This window comes from Sinocyclocheilus grahami, unplaced genomic scaffold (assembly GCF_001515645.1).
Source record: "Sinocyclocheilus grahami isolate Dianchi unplaced genomic scaffold, SAMN03320097.WGS_v1.1 scaffold94.1, whole genome shotgun sequence".
NCBI classification, from domain to species: Eukaryota; Metazoa; Chordata; class Actinopteri; order Cypriniformes; family Cyprinidae; genus Sinocyclocheilus; species Sinocyclocheilus grahami.
This window is the reverse complement of record NW_015505273.1, coordinates 2,065,391-2,078,548: the sequence shown is the minus strand read 5'-3', so window position 1 is coordinate 2,078,548 and position 13,158 is coordinate 2,065,391. Positions and strand designations below refer to the sequence as shown.

The window sequence follows — 13,158 nt, the reverse complement described above, 5'->3', positions numbered from 1 at the left end:
TGAAACAATACTCGGCCGAGGGAAGGGATCAGAGTGAGTGTTAAATAGTGAGGGAGTGATATGAAACAGCTGGGTGCAATCAGTGTAAACAGCTGTGTGCAATCCGTGCTGAGTGTAATCAGTGCAATGCATGATGGAAAATGTAGTCCGGGGTGATGTGCAACAGTGTGTAGTGCGAGAGTCAATGAAATTGGAAGTTCATGGACCGGATTCGTGACAATATGCTTTACTCTTAAACATACATCAGATTGCGTCTCAAAAATTAGCTACCTATAGAAATTCATAAAAAAATTGACCCCTGTGCTAGTGTATATTTTGCAGACCAGATACTATTCTCTTCATATGGCCTGTTGTGTGATTCAAAAACTTGCTAGCTTTCACATTTCACACGATGTTGCGCTCTACTGCTAGCCCAATTATCAAGCTTTGTTCGTGTGCCATGGTAGCGTCGCCTTTCTCTGCTCCAGCGCTCGCTAGCCTCACCGCTTGTGTTTCTGATAGAACAACAGTGAAATCAGATTAGCTTAAGCCGCTAAATGCATGGAGTTTGATCCCATTTGAAGGATGACAACACAGCGTATTTGTTTGTGTGTAAAAGGTGAATAAATCAGACGGAGGGAGAGAAAGAGGGCTAGAGACATGAAAAAGGACTTAGCCGGTAGCTCATAAGCAGCTTTGGCTCAGGGGGCTCGACTCCCCTTCCAGCGATGTGACACCGATGTTAGACATGGAAGGAGAAAGTGTTTATGGGCTCGCGCAGATTTAAGTGTCAGGTAGATGTGGCGGGCCGCCGGATCCACAGCACGCGGTTTTGATTTCATAGTGGGAAAAAGAAGCTAGCGCGCTAAAAAAAACACACGTTAGTATTGCTGTCATGATATTGTTCAGAAATGCATGATTTTACTATTGTGCTAAATCTGAAATATCATAGTATTACCATGGCAGCATGTAAAAAGAACCCCAAAAGTATGATAACACTATGGTACTTTTTTCTGTAAGTGCTGTTTTGAACTATTTATCTTCACTTACAAATAGTACCATGGTAGTACCTTATTTTTAGGATATGTACCACCATGTTTTTCTTGTAAATACCTCCAAAATATAGTAAAACTATGGTACTTTTTCTGTAAATGCTATTTGAGCTATTTCTCTTCACTATAAATAGCACCATGGTTTTCTTGAACGTACCGCAACATATGGTAAAATAATGGTACTTTTTTTCTGTAAGGTCTTGTTTTGAATTATTTATCTTCACTTACAAATAATACAACATGTACTATAGTAGTACCATGGTTTTCGTAGAAGTACCCCCAAAATATGGTAACACTAAGTTATTGTTTTGACTTTGCTACGGTACCATGCTTTTTAGGACATCATGATACTGTTGTTTTTAAGTCATGTACCGTGGTATTACCATTGTTTTCTTGAAAGTATCCCAAAAATACGATAACACTATGGTACTTATTTTCTGTAAGTGCGGTTTTGAACTATTTCTCTTCTGTGTTTTTTAGGACATGTACCATGTTACTACCATGGTTTTCTTGTAGATACCCCCAAAAATACCCCGTAAATGCTATTTGAACTATTATCTTCACTAACAAAGTAAACATGCTATTACCATGTTTTAGAACATTTACTATGGTACTATGGTTTTCTTGAAAGTACCCCAAAATATGGTAAAATAATGGCACTTTATCTTGTAAATGATATTTAGACTATATATTTTCACTTACAAATAGTACCATGGTATTACTGTACTTTCAGGACATGTGCTATGGCTATACCATGGTTTTCTTGAAATTAACCCAAAAATATGGTAAGACTATGTACCTTTTTTCTATATGCTCTTTGAACTATTTCTCTTCACTTACAAATAATATCATGGCACTACCATGTTTTTGGGACATGTACCATGGTTTTCTTGAAAACGGTAGCACTATGGTAATTTTTTATGTTAATGCAATTTGAAGTATTTCTCATTACTTACAAATGGTGTCATGGTAATACTGTTTTCAGGACATTTACCACAAAGTACTCTGAATAAATATGGTACTTTTTCCTGTAAGTTCTTGTTTTGAACTATTTCTCTTCACTTACAAATAGCAACATAGTACTATCAAGTTTTTAGGACATGTATCTTGTTATAAAAAGATATACTGTGATATAAATATCACAGTGCATTAATTTGATAATCATTTAGTGCCATAGTAAAAAAGTGATGCATCTCCCCACAATTACCTTAGTTGACTTTACAAAACACAGAAGTGAACAAAGAGACATTTTGAAGTTTATCCTTGCAGAGGTCTCTGATTCACACGTGTCCCATTCATGATCTTGTTCATTATCTACACGCCTGACCCTTGTTCAGATTGACATGTGAAGCGGTGTGAGGACGTAACCCTGTGGTATTTGGGCTGATGGGATGAGGAGAGACAGATATCATATAGAGTCGCGTGTGCAGGGAAAGGCCGAGTGGAAAGGCAAATACTAAGAACGGCCCGGGGATGAGAGGCCTGTCAACTGTACACAAGACATCAAACAGCACCGAGCGGCTCTCCGTGACAGATCACAAGGGTCTGGTGCTCCCGCGGGACAGTCCCGGCTACATGACTAATGTTTGAGGGGAAAAGTACACTCTCATTCCCATGCGCATGCACAGACGGCCGTGGAGATGGATTGGCTCCCACTCACATGGTGACACATACACAGAACCCGTGTTAAATTCACTCCTACAGATGGGTTATTTCAGCCAAAAATGAAAATTTACCCTCCCTCATTTCATTCAAAGCACACATGATTTTATATTTTATTACTTCTGTGGAAAATATCAGGAATTATCTTGCAGGAAGTACAGGCTGGACTGAAGCTGTGAACTAGGAGTTTGAAAAAAAATAAATAAATAAGGAATCAATTTTCAAGGTATTATTTCAAAAATAAGAATAGAAGTCAGTCATGTTTTAAATGGACAGATAGATAGCTATATTTGCAGTGGTGCTCCACGAGGGGATTTTCAGAGGAGGACGATGTGAGTTGTGAATTGAAGAGTAATTGAAAGGTCATCTCTGATAATGAGGGTTATTTATGTGGAAGGAGGGAAATCACATTTATTCTCCCTTTGATTTTTTTGGCTGCATTTGGATGGTAGTTAATCACGCTGTGTCATTTGAATTTCTGTTCTGACTGGTCAGTTTAATAATGAGAGGAGCCTGTATGCAGTGAGACTGTTCTAGCATTCATGTAGTGCTTAAAGTGGAAGGAAAAAATAACAAGTTTTATCGTTATACACATCTGAGATTTGCCCGTTATTAAGTAAACAGCAGTTAAGTTATGCAATGTCTATTTTGAACACTTTTTTTGAGGCTTGTTCTCTCTTGCATCCTAAAACCGGACTGCCACTGCATTTACAATTGTTTGTTTATTTCATGTTTAAAAATGTAGTTAAATGTAGCAATAAAATATTAAATTAATAAATAATTCTCAGTGCAACTTTTATTGCATTGCTATTTTATTGCATTTTTGAAATGCATTTGTTAATTACTAAATTTATAATATATAATAATTTATTTCTTTAATTTCTTTAAATAAGTCTCACTGGGAGTTTTGTACAGGGATTCACATCTTTTTTTTTCTTTCTTTTAATTTAATTTCTTTAATTTCATCTGAATTAATCGATTTTCTAAATTAATCAATTTACCGACACTACCTGATAGAGAGAAATGAGAGCATGTTTAACAAGGTTCTCACTTTTTGATCAGGGATTTTTTAATGCAATCATTTGTGCTTACTGGACAAGGATTTTTAAATATTATTTTACAAAGAATAAACCATTGTAAATGCCTATTATCACATTTTTAATATGTTATTGCATTTTTTTTTAAATGCATTTGTTCATGAATTACTAAATTGATCATTCATTTCTTGATTTTCTTTTTGAGTGGAACTAGGATTTCTGTACAATGACTCAAATCTTTTTCGAGTTTATTGAATCATCTGAATGAACTGATTGTCTAAAATCAATCACAGAGAGAAACACGAGCTACACGTGTTTAACAGGGTTCACACTTTTTGATCAGTGATTTTCCATGCAATCGTCTGTGATTAAATTATTTTCCAATGATTGTCATCACAAAGAGCATTTCTGTCTTACCACTATCGTCAAAGATGATTGACAATTAGCATACAGTTTGGATTGGCGGTATGGTTCTGTTCTGGGCAAGAACTCCCTGCGCATCCATGCAGCCTAGCATGGATGAGAGCAGGGAGAGCAGCGATAACCCCCCCAGGGTAAACAGAACAGAACCAACATAAATGTATTGCAGATATCGTTAAAGTTCAATAATGTTATGTACACATTTTAGAATTAGTCTGATTCAATGGAGAATCAGAAGGCTGAATCCCGACTGACAGAGGAGGAGCTGGGGATGGAGGAGGGTAATTAGCTATTGAGCAATGCGAAAACTGCTGATAATACTGAGGGACCTTATATATGAATGCTTAGATAGGTGTCGTATTCCCAAAGGTTGATGTGGATCAGCTGAGAGTCAGCTGATGCGAGCTTGACTAACGTGACCTGCCAGAACTAACGCTATGAGTTCTTTATTTACAATTTAATTGTGCATCAGTTTTATATTTTATGTAATATTTTAGTTTAATAATAGTTTATTATTTATTTTTACTTTTCCTGGCTAAAATCACCCGGTTATTTCCAGGTTTTCAATGTCTAGTGTAATTATCACCTCAGCTAACTAATTACAGTTAGTTCCTCTCCTCATCGCTGGTAGAAAGTGTTCATGCAAATGCAAACTCATAGAATGCAAACTCTTTTCCTTGAACTTCCCCATCCATCTCGGAGGCCAGCATCCTCCTCCTCCTCTGTGTGCAGGAGGAAGACTTTCGGAGAAGACCTTTGGTCCCGGAAGACTCTGGAGAACGTGCGAGACTTTTGGGAGACTCTTGGCTTCTCACTTTCCGAGCCTCGCGCAGCTTAAAGGGTCATGAGGGGGCTGTTGGATGGAAATCTAATTAGATGATTTTGCTTGAGGGAGCTGTGTTTGCCACTCAATAAACTCCACCACACTGCTTCTCCCTCACAATCGTTCTCTCCCTCACATTATTTTTCTCTGTCTTTCTTTCTCAGAAGTCCCTGTTTCTCTCTGTGTTTTCCATCCCAATCCTTCTCCCTCCAGAAGCCCCTCAGGCATTAGTTTCGCCCTCGAAATGGGAAATATCGATGACCTTTTGTTATTTATGTCCTTGGCATCGCAATTAACGTCTGTTAAGAAAGCAGCGTTCATTTATTCTTTTTCATATAGTTTCTGTACTCATTTAACCTTGTTTACTTCACTCTTTTTTTTACCATCCGAACAACAGCTCATTAAACAAATGAGGGTCACAATATAGAAAGGATGAGAATCGTTCCAATTAACAGCTCTGGTTCCTTAAAGTCAACATGAAGAAATTGACCCTGTTTAAATAGTTCTTAATACATGTTTCTGATTGTGAAAAATTCGTCAGTGCACGATTGTTTTTATAATTCATTGCACCAATTATAACGATAAATCTTAAGTATGAAACCCATTTGTAAATCTGTGGGTTATTTACAGTTGATCTGTTTTAATCAATCAGATCATGCATGTTCCATTTATATTTGGTCATGTAAATGTGGTTATATACACAGTATAATTTTAGTATTGCTTATAATATATTATCATATTTATGAATATTTTGATATTAATATATTTATATATACAGTGGGGAAAAAAAGTATTTAGTCAGCCACCAATTGTGCAAGTTCTCCCACTTAAAAAGATTTTTTTTTAATGCATCTTGGAAGGTGTTTAAACTGGATCTTTTCATGATCAGATATCTGATTAGTCAAAAAAAATATTGAAATTATAAATAAGAAATCAAAATTTGAATCATTGAAGTAATATAGTTCAAGAAGTCTTAACAGATCCAAACATCATGAAAATAACTTGATTCCAGCTTTTTAAAAAATAAAATCAATAAGTACTACATCCCAGTTCTTTACAAATTAGCATTTCATCGGCGAGCACTAAAGCGGTGCAGTGATGAAGGATGTCTGAAAGCAGGCGCTCAGCAGGAGTCCCACAAAACTTCCCTTTCAGTCTGAGAAGAGACCAATAAACAAACATCTTCAAAATATAACATGTGTCCCGTTTCCCCCATCCTCTGTCATGCGGCTGGAGATCTCGTGTTGTGTAACACTGTTTTTCTGGCCCCCAGACAATGTGAAGAAAGTCACAGGAGTTTGTGTGTGTTAATTAAAGGCTCTTAATGGTGTCCGGCGTCGCATTGTCAGCCGCAGACAGAAGTGGAGCGCTGCGAATAATGAGGCCGATGGGAAGCACAGGTTAGGGTTTAGTTTAATGCTGCTGTGGATGTAATCAACCAGGAACATTATCAGTTGCAAGTACTGCTCGAAATATGTCTTGGGGATTCGTCAACTGCAGTTTTACTCCAGCATCAAGAACATTTGTAATTTCTGGAGTTCTGGGCCTCGTTCTTTACCTGGTTAACCATTTAGAAAGACTAAGTTTGCATGAAAGTCTAAGCTGGTCAGTGCTAATTTACACTCTGAGAAAAGTCTGTAAATCTATGGCCCAATATACTGTGTTAGTATGAAGGAATTTTCTGTATTGATTTTTTTACAGGTGCTTTTACGCATCGTGTTGTGTTTTGGTTTTGAAGGACATTTAACAGAAAATGTAACTGGTCACTTTTTGCTGATTTTTTTCTTACTGTAAGAAAAAAAGGGGAACATTTACTGGTAATTTTCTGCCAGGACATTATCAGGGCATTATTTTATGGACATTTCCATTAACCCTAAATTCAATGAAGTGCAAAATTGCAAGATTAAAATACAGGTAAAACATCAGTAAAGTAAAGTAAGGTCAAATAAAATCAGATAAGATAAAATAAAATAATTTCTTCAAAGTATTACAGTACATTGTGCCCTATTTTAATGGATTTATTATTATTTTTTTTTTCAAATTTAATGGAGGGAAAAAATAAGAATTGGTTATTTTATAATCAGCAACACTTTACAATAAGAGTGAAAGTTTTTCAATGCATTTTGCAATGGTAAAATGCATTGGCTATCACGAACAACAGCAGATATTTTTAGTGTTGTTTTTTATTAATAAGCATTGTTTTTCTGTATTCCATCAACTCCTTTTGGTTTTGAAGGACATTTAACAGAAAATGTAACTGGTCACTTTTTGCTGATTTTTTTCTTACTGTAAGAAAAAAAGGGGAACATTTACTGGTAATTTTCTGCCAGGGCATTATCAGGGCATTATTTTATGGACATTTCCATTAACCCTAAATTCAATGAAGTGCAAAATTGCAAGATTAAAATACAGGTAAAACATCAGTAAAGTAAAGTAAGGTCAAATAAAATCAGATAAGATAAAATAAAATAATTTCTTCAAAGTATTACAGTACATTATGCCCTATTTTAATGGATTTATTTTATTTATTTTTTTTCAAATTTAATGGAGGGAAAAAATAAGAATTGGTTATTTTATAATCAGCAACACTTTACAATAAGAGTGAAAGTTTTTCAATGCATTTTGCAATGGTAAAATGCATTGGCTATCACGAACAACAGCAGATATTTTTAGTGTTGTTATTTTATTAATAAGCATTGCTTTTCTGTATTCCATCAACTCGTGTTAACATATATAACATTTACTGGAATTAGTATATGCAGAAATTAATATTAATCAATATTGATGAGTGCAGTACTGTGTTTTTCATCATTAGTTCATCCTAAATATCATGTTAATATATATATATATATATATCAACATCAAGGGCTGGAAAGAGAGGCTTCTTTACCATAACTTTACCTTAACTCACCCTAGTGAAGATTGGCAAGCCTGCCTGCCGCTCACAGACTGCAGGAACAATACTGAACGCACAGCCATGAATGAATGTTAACACCACACTCTCTCTCTCTCTGTGCCAGAATGTGTTTCCATGAGAGCATGACTGACAGTCTGTGGGCTTTAAACCAGAGTCTGAGTAGATGTGCAGTCCAGCTCTTACATTAGACTCTTACATCAGCACCTCAGGACAAATGTGTGTTATTAAACTAGATTTTTGTCATTTTTGTCTCTTTAGTTTAGGAATAGTTCACCCACAAATTAAGATCCGGTCATTATTTACTCACCCTCATGACTGATGTTATTTTTCCAGCTTTAATCATTTTGAAGGGGAAACATCAGTGTTAGTGTGGGGTCTCCTTTGAGTATACGGCTGTGCCTTACAAGCATTTGTCCTTGCTTTCACTTTCCTGGTGTGTGTGCCTCTTTCCTTTTCATTTTCCAATCTGAGCAAGCGTGAGTGTTCCTCGCTGACTTTAGGTAGCAGGAAAGACTTTGCAAAAAGAATTGTAATTTAGGTTTTTTTCCCCCGTCTCCTCTAATTACACTTAGATTTTCTATCACCTCCCTAAAAATTGACATTAACGCCGTGCGAGTCTTTTGATGACCATGTAATGAGAAATGAGCAATGAGAGAATATGGGAATTTTTCGCGGGATTGTCTGAAGTGCCGCCCACTCCCTCTCCGCTGCTCCTCTGTTCCTCTCACTCTCCTAAACGCTCCCATCTGTTGTCTCACAATCTGGCTAATGTAGTGACTGTGCCCGATGCCGCTCACAAGTACACCCACTCTCACTGCCACAACTTCTCCGCCTCGCACTTCTGATTTATCACAGAAACTGTAATTCGAAAGCCTAGCAGGCCGAGACAGCTCAGTGTAGTTTTAGCATAATATGACAAAATGTGCTTCTTTGGAAGAAAGGAGGTGTGCAGCTCCTGCACAGTCATTTATAGTGTGCATTGTGAATGCAAAATCTTCTGAATACACTGTATATTCAAATGTGCATAATTTGTAATATTTAACCTGTACAAAGCTGTGCAAAATGTTATGCAGCATGTGAAACGATTTTTAAAATGTAACCAGTATTTAAATTTTTTTATAAAATAAGTTTATAATTTATAAATATGCATTTTTAAGTTCATATTGCATCAGCTAATGTTAGCATATAACTTTACTGTTAAAAAGGAATTAGTATGCACATAAATTAATATTAATCAAGGAAAATAAGTGAAAGCAAGTGTTTAAGGAAAATAGGTGTGTATGTATGTGTGTATGTGCATATATATATATATATATATATATATACAGTATATTAAGTATTACGTTTTTTTATATATTGTCTATTTTCTAATAACTTTTAGTTAAGTAAATTAAATTTGGGTTTAAGTAATTCTATTGTTTTTTTGTTTTGTTTTTACTTAATTATTTTTTGTTAAATGTATGTACTTTTTATAAAATTTTGGTTTTCTGTTTATTTTTGGTTATTTGACATTATTAAAAAAAATGATAAATTATGCCTTGGAAACAAGCTGAAACAAATGTAATAAAATTAAAGTTTTTTTTAAATGTTTTTTTAATTATTATTTTATTTTCAGTTAATGCTTGTTATAATAAAGTAATGCAAATTTTTTAATTTGAGTGAAAATCACCCATATAACTCTTCATTTGTCTCTCAAGGACATTTACTTAAATTATTTATATTATATATTTATATATATTATCTAGATATATTTAACCATTGTGCAAAGCTGTTGTGCCAAAAAAAATATTATGGAGCAGGTTGACTGGTCCTTTAGTTCTGCCATTAGTCTGTTTTTTATGCATCTGTAACAATTTGCACAGCAGCTTTGTACAGTAACCAGTAACTCCCGAATAGATTTGGAACCCTTTGAATTACCCAAAAGTGAAAGTCCTGTGAGCTCAGAGTGTTTTACATTCACACAGAATGTTATAAATGGAGTTGCTTCATCTGAGATGATCTGATTGCATTTAGAGAGTCACATAGAAGCCAGAATTATTGCAAAGCGCTGTCAAGCTTATCAGATGTTGGCCAGAGGCTGACAGGAACTCGAGCGAGGGGAACATGACTTGTGTTTGTGACAACAGCAGCTGCATGAACCTGGAAATGCAGATATGCACGCTTTGGTTTGTCAGCCGCATCATCTCAGCAGTGGCTGTTCTCTAGACTCACACTGTTCGACTTGCCAGAAGTGAGTCATTTACATGAGGTAAATATTGACTTGTCGGCTACTTTTCTGGATGAATAGTCGACTAGTAAATATGAGTAGTCATGCAGTCTGGCTGAAGTTCCTTCAGTGTGAGTTTTTCACTTAGTAAAGCACCAACATTCTCTCCAATTATTATATTTCAATCTCTAAACATTTTCTGTCTTTCTGTCTCTTCTCCAGCTCATTCACACCATCAGTGTGGTGGACAGAGACGAACCACAGTCTGGACATCGATTCTATTTCACACTGGCACCCGAGGCCTCCAACAACCGCCATTTCACACTATGGGACGTCAAGGGTGAGAGACTGGATATTTTATCTTTTTTATTATACAGGGATGCACTGGAAAGTTTTCTTTTACATGCATGAATATTTATCTTAAGTTTTGGCATATGTTTATCTATAAGCGAATATTGTGAAATACTATTGCAATTTTAAAAAGACCTGTTTTTTTTTTTTTTATATATCTGAAGATATTGTAAATTGCAATTTATTTCTGTGACCAAAGCTGAATTTTCAGCATCATTACTCCAGTCTTCAGTCTCACATGACCCTTCAGAAATCATTCTAACATGCTGATTTGCTGCTCAATTATTATAAAAAGAATGGCATTTATTTAAAATATAATTTTTTATAACATTGTAAATGACTTTGTTGTCACTTTTGATCAATTTAATGCATCCTTGCTGAAAAAAGTATTAATTTCTTATATAAAAAAAAAAAAATTAAAACTCATGATTTCCACAAAAATATGAAGCAGCACAACTGTTTTCAATAGGAAATATCTCTTGAGCAGCAAATCAGCATATTATACTGATTTCTGAAGATCATGTGACACTAAAGACTGGAGTAATGATGCTGGAAATACAGCTGCGCATCACAGGAATAAATTACATGTAATAATATATTCACATAGAAAACAGTTATTTTATATTAAAATAATATATCACAAATTTTACTGTACTTTTGATAAAATGAATCTAGCCTTGGTGAGCAGAAGAGACTTCTTTATAAAACATGAAAACAATCTTAATTGTTCCGAACTTTTGACCAGTAGTGTATGCGTTATCAGTTGCATTTGGGCAAAACAGGTGCCACACAGCAAGGAATGACTGTCCAATCACTTTTAGAGGTAGAATGCTGTTGTTTGACTGTAAAAGCAGCATTTGTGCATTTTGGTTTTTGCAAACACATTTCACCTTTGACTCGCGTGTGGCATGATGACCACAGCTCAGCTCTGCATCTCCTGCAAAGAAATCAATACGAGCAAAAAAGTCTTTCCCTTAATCCTCTCGTGTCGGACACGTCTGGAGCATCTGTCCATCTTCAGGACAAATAGACACGTCAGGTCTGTTTGTGCAGTTAGAAAGAACTTCAAAAAGTCATCCGACCAGAGAGAGTTTCTACAAAGAGTTCTGACATTATCTCTGAGCGAACTTCCCCAAGTGGACACCTTATCTTCCTTTCACTCGGGATTATCGGATGGATAGAGTTCCTCCGGGCGGTTTCGGTGTACAACACTCCCTCGATGGGCCGCTCGGCTGTCTCTGACCTGCACGAGGTGTCATAAAAATACAAGCCAAGTTTATCTGCTCTCCCGAGAAGACCAACATGAGCAGAAAAAAACTTTTTAGTCTAAGTCTGACTTGACAAATGCAATCTTTCATGAACGCTCCCCAGAGGTAGGCCACGCTGTCACTTTTATGACATCACCTTCTGTTGCAGCATCTGGTGTTTGTGTTCGCAAACAGAGAATGAGGGGTATTTAATATTTCTGTCCAATTCATATGCATGGGTTTTCTGTTATGTACTGGGAATTCTTTTATGAATTTCTGCTTGGATTATTTTGAGTTTAAAGATGATTATTTAAAGACCCAAAATAGGAGTTTTGTGGCTTTTAGTCTATATCAAAAGTTTATAAACGTTTAACAGATCGACTTAATAAAAACTTTAATTACACTGTACATAAAAAAACTAAATTAAATATAATAAAAATATAATAAGATAGATAGATAGATAGATAGATAGATAGATAGATAGATAGATAGATAGATAGATAGATAGATAGAGCCATTATAACCGATGTTAATTAAACATTTAATTCATATGAATTATAACAGTAATCAATAATAATTAACAAAACTATCTATCTATATATATATATATATATATAGAGAGAGAGAGAGAGAGAGAGAGAGAGAGAGAGAGAGAGTCCGACTCTCTATTCATTAGGCCACAGCTGCCCCTTTTGTTTCTCCACTAGAAGTAGGGGCAGTTGTGGCCTCATGGATGGGTTAAATGCAGAGCACTAATTCTGAGTATGGATTACTATACTGGGCAACAAGTCACAACAATGGCAGAACACTCGCAACTTCTTCAGTATTCTTGCTCTCCATTAGGTCTTCCTAAATGAAGATCCTGATAACTGGGCAGACAATGCAAATGCAAGAAAGAGGTGTAGCTCTTATCCAAGAGTACAACAGACTCCTCAAAGACTGAAGAACAAACATTATGCAGTTAATTATGCAGATTATCAGAGAACACTGAAATCTGTTTCCAGGTCCCCACTAGAGTACTGTGGTTGAAGGACTTGTCATATCATCAAAAATATGTAGAACAGATCTCAGTTTTGTTCCAAGTTCACTTTCTTCACCAGTACATACATTTTTTAAGATTTTATTTTTGATGTTTTATGCCTTTATTTCAATAGGACAGACAGGAAGCAAAGTGGGAGAGAGAGAGAGAGAGAGAGAGAGAGAGAGAGAGAGATAGAGAGAGAGAGAGAGAGAAAAAGATACATTAAAATGTAGTTCCCTTTCAGTCGGTCACTCTCGACGTCACGTCGGAGGACCGACGAAATTGGGATCTCGCTTAGAGGGACCAATCTACTTCGAGTGTAAACTAAACGAGCCAATGGAAATTGGCATGCGATTATTGCATCCAGCTGCTGCTGATCACAGCGTGAGTATAAGTAGGCAGCAGGTGGAGCGCATATTCAGCTTTTCGCTTCGGAGCCGAGC

General features: G+C 35.9%; 1 protein-coding gene across 1 annotated transcript in view; it reads left to right on the top strand.

Moving 5' to 3' along the window:
* The window catches only part of LOC107587604 (cadherin-22-like), a 100,285-nt gene that overhangs the window by 60,310 nt on the left and 26,817 nt on the right, over window positions 1-13,158 (top strand). Inside the window, exon 9 of the mRNA XM_016275455.1 lies at window positions 10,319-10,436. Coding sequence (XP_016130941.1) covers window positions 10,319-10,436 — 118 coding nt within the window. The remainder of the gene's footprint in view (window positions 1-10,318; window positions 10,437-13,158) is intronic.